Source organism: Sinocyclocheilus grahami, unplaced genomic scaffold (assembly GCF_001515645.1).
Source record: "Sinocyclocheilus grahami isolate Dianchi unplaced genomic scaffold, SAMN03320097.WGS_v1.1 scaffold2017.1, whole genome shotgun sequence".
NCBI classification, from domain to species: Eukaryota; Metazoa; Chordata; class Actinopteri; order Cypriniformes; family Cyprinidae; genus Sinocyclocheilus; species Sinocyclocheilus grahami.
The window spans coordinates 8,183-22,873 of NW_015507196.1; the positions used below are offsets into that span (position 1 = coordinate 8,183).

At 33.2% G+C, this 14,691-nt stretch overlaps 1 protein-coding gene across 1 annotated transcript in view; it reads left to right on the top strand.

Moving 5' to 3' along the window:
- Positions 1-14,691, top strand: part of LOC107573725 (golgin subfamily A member 4-like) — a 50,077-nt gene that overhangs the window by 1,172 nt on the left and 34,214 nt on the right. The window contains exons 2-7 of the mRNA XM_016260167.1: positions 806-883; positions 1,811-1,912; positions 6,309-6,374; positions 7,554-7,877; positions 11,833-11,880; positions 12,038-12,103. Coding sequence (XP_016115653.1) covers positions 806-883; positions 1,811-1,912; positions 6,309-6,374; positions 7,554-7,877; positions 11,833-11,880; positions 12,038-12,103 — 684 coding nt within the window. The remainder of the gene's footprint in view (positions 1-805; positions 884-1,810; positions 1,913-6,308; positions 6,375-7,553; positions 7,878-11,832; positions 11,881-12,037; positions 12,104-14,691) is intronic.

Below are 14,691 nucleotides of genomic sequence, written 5' to 3' on the forward strand. Positions count from 1 at the left end.
TATTAGTGCTGTCCAACGATTAATCGCGATTAATCGCATCCAAAATAAGTTTTTGTTTACATAATATATGTGTGTACTGTGTATATGTATTATGTATATATAAGTACACACACATACAGCATATATATATATATTTAAAATATTTACATGTATTTGCATGTATATATGTATATTCATATAATTTATATCATATATTTAATATATAAACAACATCTTTTCCTTAAATATATACATGCATGTGTTTGTATTTATATATACATAATAAATATACACAGTACACGTATATTATGTAAACAAAAACTTTTATTTTGGATGCGATTAATCGTTTGACAGCACTAATATGTACAGTATATATATGTGTGTGTGTGTGTGTGTAAATATACTGTATATACACATTATGTTACAGCAGGCTGGTTTTATAGCTGGGTTTAAATGTGCTTAATTATTACCAAAAAATCCTGCACATTTTTACAAAAATATTAAGCAGCAAAATTCAGTATATTAGAATGATTTCTGAAGGATCATGTCACACTGAAGACTAATGATTCAGCTTTGCATCTCAGAAATAAAATATATTAAAATAGAAAACCAGTATTTTAAACAATAATATAAATGCAAATATTTATATTGTAATAATAATATTTCACAATTTCGACTGTATGTTTGATCAAATAAATGCAGCCTTGCTGAGCGCAGAAGCGACTTCTTTTAAAAACATTTAAAAAAATCGTAATTATTCCAGACTTTTGACCAGTAGTGCCCCTTTGGTGCACTGATTGTGATTGTGGTGTCTTGATGTGTGCAGCAGGTGAGTTCAGGAGAGAGGCGCGCTCAGCCCCCTGTCCTGCACCAAGATGCCCCGGCCTCCCCCAACGACAGAGAGGTGAGCAGTCAGACGCAAACAGCCCGTCTTCTCATTGCTCTTGAGTGCATGTATACAAGCAGCAACTGCTTTCATGTGCCAGATATGCCCTTTAACTCTTGTGTGTTTAATATCTGAACTGTTATGAATAAGAATACACCATACTCTCATAGCACAGGCTTTTCTCATGATTGCAGACACAATACATTTAATCAACAACTTCAGGCGATCTTTTGGTGTTTGTCAGATCATTGTGATACAATCTATAATTCAAGTACTTCACAGTAAATTTATACGATATTTCTATAATTGTGTAAGTTTAAACCTAAGAAATGTGTTTAGTTTTAAAAAGTGTGCTTGTGCGTTCAAATAATATAAATGCAAATATTTATATTGTAATAATAATATTTCACAATTTCGACTGTATGTTTGATCAAATAAATGCAGCCTTGCTGAGCGCAGAAGCGACTTCTTTTAAAAACATTTAAAAAAATCGTAATTATTCCAGACCTTTGACCAGTAGTGCCCCTTTGGTGCACTGATTGTGATTGTGGTGTCTTGATGTGTTACAAGGAATAAAACAAACAAAAACCTGTGTACATCATCAATAAACAAGATAAAGTGACAACACTGCTTTGTCAACTCATCCTTATTTTTGAGCCCTAATTTCTTCTGTACCAAAGACTGCTTGATCTCCCTGTTTGATGTCTCTATACACAGCATATTATGATTTGATGGCAAGGTCGGGTTCAGTAGAGACATCCAATAGCGTAGGTCTGCAGCCTCAGTGTGGATCCGCTGTCTCAACTCTCTCTGTTTCCACAGATGTCATTCTCTCATCCTCTCTGGCTCTTTTTCTGTCGTCTCACTCATTGTGTTGTTTTCTCATTGCTCTTCACTCCTCGGTCCCGTCATTAATGCGTTGACTCGTGTGGGGGGGTCGTTCAGCTGCTGGCTGGGATGATAGCAGAGCCTGCTTTTCTCTCTGAGTATACTATCTTTGCTCTGGACGACTCAAAACGACCCAAAGCGGCCCAGGTGCCCAGTGCGGTGAGTCTGTCCTCACTCTCCTCTTCCTCACCCCTCGAGAAATAAAAGCAACCCTCTGTCCCCGTCCCATCTGCGATGCCTTTGGAGGTTATGGGCTAGAGGAGGCCGAGTAACACCTGCTTGCAGCGTTTCTGCATAACTCAAAGGCATCTCGCTCCTAACCCCTGCATCTAATATCTTGCGTTCCTCTTTAGGCCTGATTTGTGGGATGGCAGTTGCTTTTCTCCGTTTTTGTACCTCGGAATGGTTCCTCTGATTTGGCATCTCCAGGAATGAATGTTATTCCCGTAGTGTTAGATATTTTCATGGATTCCCTGTCCCGTATCCTCATAGCTTCCCCTCGGTTATCCAGTGTGGAATGTTCCCTTGCTCTTCCCTGAGAGTTCTGTTGAGTTCCTTGTGAAATTAATTTGGCAAATTCTTTGTTTAAAGGTGTTTCTAAATTTGGATTATTGAAGGATTTTTTCGCATGACTCGCGTCAATATTTCCCAGTGCATTGAACTCTGGAGCGAAGTGTCACCCTTTATCTTATTTTCTTTTGAAAAATGTTGATTAATTTTAAAACTTACACAAGGAGGATCTAACGTGATGTTAATCAGTAATATAATATAATTCATATAATAAATAACATTTATAATCTAATAATATAATTTTATATATTTTATTAAAAAGTATGTATATATCATATCTTTAAATTTTTTTGTTAAAAAATGTTAAATCCAAGACTATCGCTCAAGTCAAAACTTTACAGTTGAATAAAATGAAATCTTTTTTGTCATAATAAAATAGAAATAATATATAATATAATAATACATTTTATATCATAGTAATAATAATATGTGGGATTTTATTTTTATTTTTTGGTAAATATCCTAAACTTCGGCAATATTGTATTACAGTAATTCCAATCAAGCTATTTGAATTGAATTGAAATTGTATTAAATATCAGCTAATGAGTATCGGTCAGGGCTGCGTTTCACAAAAACATTGCAAGTCTTGGTAGATGTAGAAACCATTGACATCAGTGATGCACATGATCTACTTAGGTTCACAGTGATTTTGGTAAACACATCACCAACTGATATATCAGTCTGTTCTAAAAAAATTTTTCCCTTTCTGTGATGTATAAACAAAATTAGCAAGACTTTTTTTCTGTTCTTCGCTCAGATATGTGACCTATTATGTTTACTTACATGTTTGCTCTTGACTGCAAACAGTTTCTTGCTAACTAGCATCCTCATAAAATGACTCTGCATGACTATCTGCATCATTTTTCATGTTGAGGTGTATTGAACTGAACTGATGCGAGTCATGTGAAAGGCTCTTTTGGCTCTATACAGTCCCCTATAAAGCATGCTCCAGCACTTTATATGAGTTTACACATGCAGTCATTAGTGGATTCTCTGTGTTAATGTCACATTATGCAAAGCAGTATTATTTTAGTAATATTTATGTACTATTATAGTATTTATTAATATTTTGAATTAGATTTTAGTTTTTAGTTTGATTTAGTAGTTTTGTTATGCTTTTGTAATCATTTTTTATAATATATATATATATATATATATATATATATATATATATATATATATATATATATATATATATACACACATACACACATCATGCTCCAGCACTTTATATGAGTTTACACATGCAGTCATTAGTGGATTCTCTGTGTTAATGTCACATTATGCAAAGCAGTATTATTTTAGTAATATTTATGTACTATTATAGTATTTATTAATATTTTGAATTAGATTTTAGTTTTTAGTTTGATTTAGTAGTTTTGTTATGCTTTTGTAATCATTTTTTATAATATATATATATATATATATATTTATTTATTTATTAAAATATCTGTGCTATTGTCACAGAGTTGTTTTTGTATTATTTATATACTATTATAATATTTTGAATTAGCTTTTATTTATTTTATTTCGCTTTTATTTATTTAAAATTTATTTTAGTATTCAAGTTTTAGTAATTACATTTATAAAATTAAATATGTTCTTTTGTCATATTCTTTAGGTTTTATCTCTATTTTTCATTTTATTTTTATTTCCGTTTTAGTAACTTTATTACTTAGTTAGTTGTCAAGGCTACATTTAAATAAACATAAAAAATAGGTTTAAGTTTTCCATCTAATATTTATCATGCTTCATTTTATTGCACCTTTACTTCAAATAAAAGAAAACATTGAATCATTTTAGTTAACAATGTCAACACTGATCTGAAGCTTAAATAAGAAGCAAATATGCTCAACCCTTTTACGGCCTGTGCATCTGTAATTTGTTTTAGGCACAGTTTTACAGTAAGGCTACTTTACACGGTACCAGGCTGCTCTTTCCACTAGACTGACTGTGTTTGTGGAGACGGTAGAGGCTCAGCTCTGACTGAAGGATTTATCTCTGTACATACAGATAATCCTCCACATACACCTGAGCTCATTACACACACATCAGCTGACAGACAGCACAGCCAGTCACATCACACACGCTCTTCATGTGATCTGCTGTATTACTGGCCTCATTATGATGGTCTTTGGTGATAAATGGGCAATATGATTATGCAGTCCTGTGGATATGTGTCTTTTTTTCATTGACATTTACAACCCTGATAATTCAGATGTGTAAAGTGGACTTAAACTTTTGTTTTTCATCACATAGTCAGAGTGTCCCTGGCCTTATCTGGCATATGCAAATGTGTTTAGCTCCTCACTCAGTAAACTGGAAGCATGTTTATTTGCTAAAATTGGTTGTGTGTGATGTTATGAAGGACACTGTTGGTTTAAGTGTTCTTTCTTTAGGTTATCAAAGTAGGTAATGTCTGATAATAATTGTCTTTATTATCTTTGGCCTGAAGTGCGTAGAGATTGCCTTCTGTGTGTAGTACAACAAACAGAAAGGGAGCTTCACTTGTTGATTTTGATGCTGTTTTCAGCATTTTTTTTTTAGTTATATTTATGGGTTCTTATGCCTTTAATGGACAGAATTTAGTAGTGCTTGTAACTATATTATTGAATTACATGGCTGTCAAACATAGGCATGTTAGCCAAGTATAAACTGCAATTTTTTGCTACTACATCAATAACAACTAATAATAATAATATGATGATGATTAGTATTATATAGTATTACTATTAGTGTTATAATAAGAATAATAACAAAATGATCATTATTAGCTGTAGTATAACTAATAATAATTATTTGATTTTGTACTATTAGTATTATTCGTAGTATTAAAAATAATATATTTTATTATTATTACTAGCAGTGTTATATATATCATTATTAATATTAATATTTATAATAACAACAACAACAATAGTATTATATAATGTTGTAATTATTAGTATAATAATAATAGTAATAATAATGTATTATTATTATTACTACTATTAATCGTATTAGTGGTAGTAGCAGTAATATAAATTATTATAATAATTATATATTTTTTCCTTTAGTATTGTATTATTCATACCATTATAAATAATAATGTATGTTATTATTTAATATTTGTATTAGTATTATTATTATGTATTATAATTAGGGTTGCAAAAAGGTGGAAAATTTCGGAAGCTTTCCAGGATTTTTGGGAATATTCCAGGGATTTTTGGAAAGTTTCCGGGAAGTTTCCACCCCTTTGCAACCCTAATTATAATTATATTATTATTAATAATAATAATTTTATTATTATTCATAATTAAGAAAAACATCAACAGTATTATTATTGATCATATAACAACAACAACAGTATTATTATTGTTATTTTATTTCATGCATTGTGCTTAAATCTGTGTTTTATGAATTTAAAACAATTTAAATAGAGTAAATTCTTGCCAATGTGCCTTGTTGCCAATGCTATACCTGAAAAAGAAATAATTATACAGTGTGCATGTTGCTTTTTCAGATATTAGTAGGAATAGAAAGCAGAATTTAACAATGATGATTCTTTCTCATGTCTGCCATTATTAACCGAGAAACATTACCCATGATTTCTTTCATCTACCTCAGGGAGAACGCTGTGGCCGTCTAACCCCTGCTGAACTCCACAATGCCAAACACACACACTCTCAGTAACCAGCTCCTCTAGCGGGTTCGAACTGATTGCAGTTGACAAAACTGCTAGTGTAGTGCTGCTGTGTTTAACTCCTCGTTTGTGTAACGCAGTAGTTATGCTGTCTACGTTTGTGTTTAACCCCATGTGTTCCTCTCCGAGTTGCATGAGGCTAGGGTTGGTGTAACCAGAAGCCCCTGCATTTCTCGTAGCAAACACTAATACTGCTCCCAGAGTAATCGGGGTGCAGCACGATGGGCCGGAGGAATACTAACCCCTCCTGTTGATTGCAGAGACACACTTTCACTCACGTTTGTCGGTTCTGTTCTGATGCAGAGCATTAAAGCGGCCGGCAGCTCTCCGAGAGGCAGTGTGAACGGGGATGGAATCGCTTCTCCTCAGGCAAGTAATAGTTAATAGTGCTTTATTTGTGTTTCACATTCATGAAATGTTAAAAGTGGACCAAAGACCTGTTCACATTGCATCTGAAGTGACTAAATGACATGCATTGCAGATGATTTGAACACAGTGTCTGATGCAGACATTTTGTTGGCATACATGGCAGCAAAGAATCCTTAAAAGCATCAGTTTTCACAAAAATGTGTAGCAGCACAACTGCTTTCAAGAAATGTTTCTTGAGCAGCAAATCAGCATATTAGAATGATTTCTGAAGATCATGTGACACTGAAGACTGGAGTAATGATGCTGAAAATTCAGCTTTGATCACAGGAATAAATTACATTTTAAAATGCATTCAAATAGAAAACAGTTATTTCACAATATTAATGTATTTTTTATCAAATAAATCTAGCCTTGCTGAGCAGAAGAGACTTCCTTCAAAAATATAAAGTGCTGAATAAAATGAATTTTGCACATTACTGTGTGTCAGACAGACATCACATCTCCCTTTGCATTGTTTTAATGACAATTAAACACATTTTCCCTCATTGTATACAGTATAAAAGTACTGAAGCATAATTCTTGTAAATTGAAATCCGCATAAATCAGTCAGTGCAACATTAGGTGTGTATAAATACCAATTTACAGTTAGCATATATAATGTAAGCTATATATAAATAAAAATGTGAAATAAAAATAATTATGAAATTATAAAATAAATAAGTATATCATATATTGTAAATAAAATAATAATTATTATTATTTCTATTATTTATCTAGTAATAATTACTTTTTACTATTAGAATTAATCTTAGTATTACAAATAATTTATTTTATTAGTAGTAAAATGATTAAATAACTTTATTATTTATAATAATAACAATAACATAATAATAATAATACTATGATTAATTAGTATTATATAGTATATTTTAGTATTATAACAACAACAATCATCATTATTAGTAGTAGTAGAACTAATAGTAATTATTGTTTTTAGTATTAGTATTTTTCTTAGAATTATAAATAATGTATTTTATTTTGTATTTTTTTTGCTGTCATTTTTGAGTAATAGGCTTGATCACAGTTCGAATCTTTGACCTTAAACAGAATCTACTTATTTTTCACCTAATTATCATTATTTAGAATGCTTGTATACTCAAAGCATTCGTTGTCCTCCAGAAAGAGGAGTCTCAGTCTCTGGCCCAGAAGCTGCAGCAGAAGGTTTCTTCCGTGGAGTCTTTGCTCCGGGGTTCGGCCCGCGGTGAAGGGCTCTTCCGCTCCGGCTCCCGGGACAGTCTGGCCAGAAGCTCCTCCAGAGAATCGCTCACTCTCGTCGGAGAGAATGAAGCCCAGTCGTCACCGGCGTATGACCCTCCGTCGGACATCGAGAGCGAGGCGGAGGATTCGCCCGGCAGCGCTGAGAGTCTGCCCAAAGAGCAGCTCTTAAACCGCCTGCACCGGGTCGAGAGAAGCCTCGGCAATTACAGGGGGAAGTACTCAGAGGTGAGCGCTTTTAAACCTTCATTTTGGGTGATCTGATCGCTTGTGGTTAGGCCTGTCACGATTACAACTTTTTGTTGTGCGATATATTGCTCCAGAAATAATTGCGATTAGCGATATTATTGCCATTTTTTTTGTGTAACAGCATAATAATGCAAGAAGGCCTGCACACTTCTAAATGACAACAAACTTTTAATTTTTAAGAATATTTAGATCATGGAAATTAAAAAACCTGAATAAATAGTAAATACAATTTTTTTAACAAAAAGTGCAAAGTTGCAAGTAGAAAAAAAGAAAAATGCACAAATTACTTGTATGGAGATTTTTCCATCTACAGATTTTCCCCAGGCCTTCTTTTCTCTGTAAATTAAGGGTGCACTGTATTGCTGAAAAACACAATCACTACTCGGCAGTCAGATGTCCGTATGCACAAAGGCACAGATCCCTAAACAAGACCATATCTGCAGATGAAACTTTTTTTGTAGAAGCATTTTTTAAATTTGAACTAGCACCATGTTATGTACGAGAAGCTGCAAAAGACACAGGCGCAAGTGGAATGTACAAAACATGGTGACATTAATTGTTAAGTAAATATAATGTGCGTCACCAAAAACGATTGATATATCGATATATTGATTATTGCGACAGGCCTACTTGTGGTCAGTCAGACTGTTTGATGATTTGAGATCAGATCTAATTATGATTTTCTAGTGATTTTGTAGGGGAGGGTCTCAGATTACTTGTGGTGAGAAGTTAAACACAAAAGCGCACAGTGCTTGTTATATGTAGGTTGTCACTATGGAAGATTGTAAGGTAGTTGTGACTTTTTGTCTCACAATTCTGACTTATTTTGACGTAGTATGATATATTATCTCACAATTGTAAAAACAATGTAAAAGTTGCAATTAGCTTTTAGTTATTTTTTTTATGGATTAAAAAATAAAACAGTAATTGCAATTTAATATCTCACAGTTTGGACTTTTTTCTCTCAACTGCGAGTTAGTATCTCACAATTTAGACTTTTCTTCTTGCAATTGTGAATTTTTATCTTGGAATTCTGAGAAAAAAGCCCAGATGGTGGGATATGAACTCAACATTTCCCAATTCTGCTAACTCACAATTGCAGAAACAAGGTGAAAGTCACAATTATTTGTTTTATTTTTAATAAAAAAAGGTAATTGCGACTTTATATCTCACAAATCATAATTGTAAGTTTATGTCTCACAATTATATCTTGCAATTTTGAGTATACTTCAAATTTTGAAGGAAAAAAAGTTCTGAATTGTGACATATAACCTCAGAATTGCAAGAAAAAAAGCCAGAATTGAGAGATATAAAGTCACATTTACCTTTTTACATTTTTATTCTGTGGCAAAAATAAGCTTCCACTGGTCACATCAGATACTGTTTACAATACAAAGGATATATATATTTTTTTTTTTTTAACCTATGTGGCCTTGAACACCTCTGATCACAAGATGCAAACAGTTTTCACGGTCATTTCATTTCAGAACTTCGATTTATTGATGCAATTTATTTAGTTTAAAATCAACTTTCTGATAATTTTTTTTAATTTATGAGATTTATGATCTCCCTGGGTGCTGTCATGTTCATGTTACACACTTGCATCTCAACAAAGTCATCGTTCATGAGTTTGGAGATGCGTTATGCAAAATGTCTGAGTGTAAACCAGAGGTGCATCGTTCAGCACCAGTGAATGAGCGAGCAGTGCATTAATGTCTGACAGTGTTTCTGTGAAGTCAACTTTTATAATGTCAGTCTGTGATCTGTACAACAGGTCTGCTCCGGAGAGGTTTAGTAAGGTTCAGATGTCAGTTGCAATTGTTCAGATGTTACAACACTATTTTAGATGCTTCTAGTATTGTTGAGCATCTAATTCAAAAGATTTGTTTCTTAATCACTTGCCATATATATATATATATATATATATATATATATATATATACAGACATTTTGGGATAATCCCCTAAATGCTTACTTGAGATGAAAACTGCAGTCTTTGTTGTCCATTAGTATTTTAACCAGTGGCCTCAGATTTCAAGCCACTGAATCTAAAGGCCTGCCATTCCTGATGCATAGAGTTAATTGCAAATTAAAGCACAAACTGGAAAGTTTCACTGGATATAAAAGGTTTCTGAGATGTAATAGTGTTTTACTTTTCACAGAAAGCTCTTTGGCTCATTTGTAATCGCTGCGTTTCCTCTGCTGTAGGATGTGTCCCGAGACAATGGCGAAGTAATAAATCAATAAACTTTGCCGCATGAACATGCGTTGCATATGGTTAAGCCCTCATTAAGAGATTATTTGAACACGTCTGTTTTGTTCAAGAAGAGCTCAGGCCTCTAGTACTGACTGTGCACATGAATCATGACACAGAAATCTGAGATAATGCACTGCTCTGACAGTGTGTGGTTGATCTGACCTGTTTACACCTGATCCAGTCACTCAGACCAGCTCAGGAATTAGTGAGGCGAGCTTGATGCCAGATTGCCATTGTTGTGTGTAATCGTTGGTGTGTCCCAGACAACATTGAAGTACTTCAGGTTGGTAACATGAAATGATTTTGGAAAAACACATATTGTATGCTTGGCCAGGATATAATGGAACAGCTTTTTTATTCCTTACATCACATTTATGTCAAATGTGACCCTCTCTTATATGAAACAGTGTTGTTATTGTTAACCAACACTAAAGCTATTCAAAATTATTTTTGGTAATTGAAAGAAAGCTAAAATAAAATATAAATGGAAAATTTGCTGAAAAAAAACTTTGAAAGGCATAAACTTTCGTAAACAAAAATTATAATTAATTTAACCAAAAACTAAAATAAGTTGAAGTACTAAAACCATCCATCCATCCTAAAATTATTGAAATATAAAAAACTAATAAAAATGACAAAACGTAAAATTACTAAAACTTAAATATTAAAACAGAAAAATAAAAAATATTAAACTTAAAAAATGTAAAAATTAAAACTAATTTAAGTGAATATGAAATATATTTCAGCTAAAGTGCTAAAATCATCCATCAATCTTTAAATTAAAAATTGAAAACAAAATAAAACTAATTTGAATGAATATTGGCAACTAACTGAAATCAATCAATTAAAGCTGAAGTACTAAAATCATTCGTCCATCATAAAATGATTCAAATTAAAACAGAAATAAAAGTGTTTTAAAGCTATATAGAAATATTTTAAGAACTCAAGCAATGTAGGAATTTTTAACAAAAAATAAATAAAAAATTACAAAACATATAACAAAATTACTAAAACTTAAACTAAAATTAAAATAAAAACTGAAAATCTAAAAATAAAAAATATGAACAAATAATATTATATTAGTAATATTAAAATAACACTGAAATCCAATCACAAATGATATTGATAACTGAAGTTACATTTATAATAATAATAATAAATTATTATTATTATTAATATTATTATGCACATGACCAAATTAAAATTCCCTCCTTTACTTTAGTTGTCAGATGGACTATTGCAATGTTTTTTTCCAGGTTTTTTTTTGTTTTGTTTACCTTTTCTTAAAAATGTGTACATTTCATGGAGTATATTCAATCCAATTCAAGGTTATTTGTATAGCGCTTTTCACGATACAAATCGTTGCAAAGCAGCTTTACAGAAAACTAAGTTTCTACAAATATATTTAGTAGTAGCTTATCATTTGTGATGTATAGTTGCACTTATTGCCCACCACAGGAAAGCGGGATTGTCCTCCTGGTATCAACACCTGACCTTCAGCTAGTTGAGTCATACACAATGCATTGACTAGTGGCAGAACTAATCACAACTAGTCAATAATCTAGATTATACACTTCTGATCAGGCGTGGTCACTGATTTGGGAATGGAACAGTTTGATTTGTGAAATGATTATTACTGGACTGATGTTTTCTCTCTCTTTCCTCTCTCTCTCTCAGTTGGTTACAGTTTACCGAACCGTACTCCGGGATAAAGAGAAAACGCAGGTAATTTCATATTCAGTCGATGCAGCAGAATAAATGGCTGTGGTTTGCGTGCAGCTGGAGGGATGTTCTCCTGATGTTTTTCCTTTAATGAGTTTGCTCTGCTGTGAGGTTTGGCGCTGATATCAGTCTGTCATTCCTCTCTGTCTGTGTCTCTCAGGCCATCCTCAGCCAGAGTCAAGATAAAGCCCTGAGAAGAATAGGGGAGCTCAGGGAGGTTCGTCTGGCACACACACATTAATTCTTCATCACAGGCTCTGCCGTCAATGTTTTTCTTCCTCTGATATCTCTATTACTGCTCGCTTCACACGATGTACTTAAAGGCGGCATGAAACGGCATTTACAATGCAGTCTGCAATGTGACGTCTTTCAGAGACAGTTTAGCATTTTGTCTGTGTGCTTTTGATGTATTGGGCAAATTCAATTCAATTCAATTCAATGTGACAATAGAAAATCAAATAAACCATGAATAAAATAAAAATAAACCATGTATGAAGCCGTGTTATTTTAGTATGATTGAGATAGCGTTATATACTATTGAATCAGTTTTTGTTTTTATAATTTCATTTTAATTTCAGTTAAAGTTTGAGTAATTTTGTTGCATTTTTGTCATTTTATTTTATTTATTTTAGTGCATCAATAAAACTAATGTAAAATAATAAATGTAAATAATTAAACTAGCATAAATAAAGGTTGTAGTTGTAATTAACTATAATAAACTTGGCATGAAAAAAAATACATGCATGAATAAATTAAATAATGAAAAAACAAATATATGGATTTAATGTGCTTTTTATTTTTAATTGATCATTCAAATTGATTATATATACAGTATATATATATATATATATATATATATATGATGTACTTAAAGGCGGCATGAAACGGCATTCACAATGCAGTCTGCAATGTGACGTCTTTCAGAGACAGTTTAGCATTTTGTCTGTCTGCTTTTGATGTATTGGGCAAATTCAATTCAATTCAATTCAATTCAATTCAATTCAATTCAATGTGACAATATAAAATAAAATAAACCATGAATAAAATAAAAATAAACCATGTATGAAGCCGTGTTATTTTAGTATGATTGAGATAGCGTTATATACTATTGAATCAGTTTTTGTTTTTATAATTTCATTTTAATTTCAGTTAAAGTTTGAGTAATTTTGTTGCATTTTTGTCATTTTTAGTAGTTTATTAAATATGTCTATATCATTTTTATTTTATTTATTTTAGTGCATCAATAAAACTAATGAAAAATAATAAATGTAAATAAATAAACTAGCATAAATAAAGGTTGTAGTTGTAATTAACTATAATAAACTTGGCATGAAAAAAATACATGCATGAATAAATTAAATAATGAAAAAACAAATATATGGATTTAATGTGCTTTTTATTTTTAATTGATCATTCAAATTGATATATACTGTATATATATATATACAGTGGGTACGGAAAGTATTCAGACCCCCTTACATTTTTCACTCTTTGTTAAATTGCAGCCATTTGCTAAAATCATTTAAGTTAATTTTTTTCCTCATTAATGTACACACAGCACCCCATATTGACAGAAAAACACAGAATTGTTGACATTTTTGCAGATTTATTAAAAAAGAAAAACTGAAATATCACATGGTCCTAAGTATTCAGACCCTTTGCTCAGTATTTAGTAGAAGCACCCTTTTGATCGAATACAGCCATGAGTCTTTTTGGGAAAGAGGCAACAAGTTTTTCACACCTGGATTTAGGGATCCTCTGCCATTCCTCCTTGCAGAGCCTCTCCAGTTCTGTCAGGTTGGATAGTAAACGTTGGTGGACAGCCATTTTTAGGTCTCTCCAGAGATGCTCAATTGGGTTTAAGTCAGGGCTCTGGCTGGGCCATTCAAGAACAGTCACAGAGTTGTTGTGAAGCCACTCCTTCATTATTTTAGCTGTGTGCTTAGGGTCATTGTCTTGTTGGAAGATAAACCTTCGGCCCAGTCTGAGGTCCTGAGCACTCGAGAAGGTTTTCGTCCAGGATATCCCTGTACTTGGCCACATTCATCTTTCCCTCGATTGCAACCAGTCGTCCTGTCCCTGCAGCTGAAAAACACCCCCACAGCATGATGCCGCCACCACCATGCTTCACTGTTGGGACTGTATTGGACAGGTGATGAGCAGTGCCTGGTTTTCTCCACACATACCGCTTAGAATTAAGGCCAAAAAGTTCTATCTTGGCCTCATCCGACCAGAGAATCTTATTTCTCACCATCTCACAACTCCATGCGGGCTTTCATGTGTCTTGCACGGAGGAGAGGCTTCCGTCGGGCCACTCTGCCATAAAGCCCCGACTGGTGGAGGGCTGCAGTGATGGTTGACTTTCTACAACTTTCTCCCATCTCCCGACTGCATCTCTGGAGCTCAGCCACACTGATCTTTGGGTTCTTCTTTACCTCTCTCACCAAGGCTCTTCGCCCCCGATAGCTCAGTTTGGCCGGACAGCCAGCTCTAGGAAGGGTTCTGGTCATCCCAAACGTCTTCCATTTAAGGAATGGAGGCCACTGTGCTCTTGGGAACCTTAAGTGCAGCAGAAATTTTTTTTGTAACCTTGGCCAGATCTGTGCCTTGCCACAATTCTGTCTCTGAGCTCTTCAGGCAGTTCCTTTGACCTCATGATTCTCATTTGCTCTGACATGCACTGTGAGCAGTAAGGTCTTATATAGACAGGTGTGTGGCTTTCCAAATCAAGTCCAATCAGTATAATCAAACACAGCTAGACTCAAATGAAGGTGTAGAACCATCTCAAGGATGATCAGAAGAAATAGACAGCAC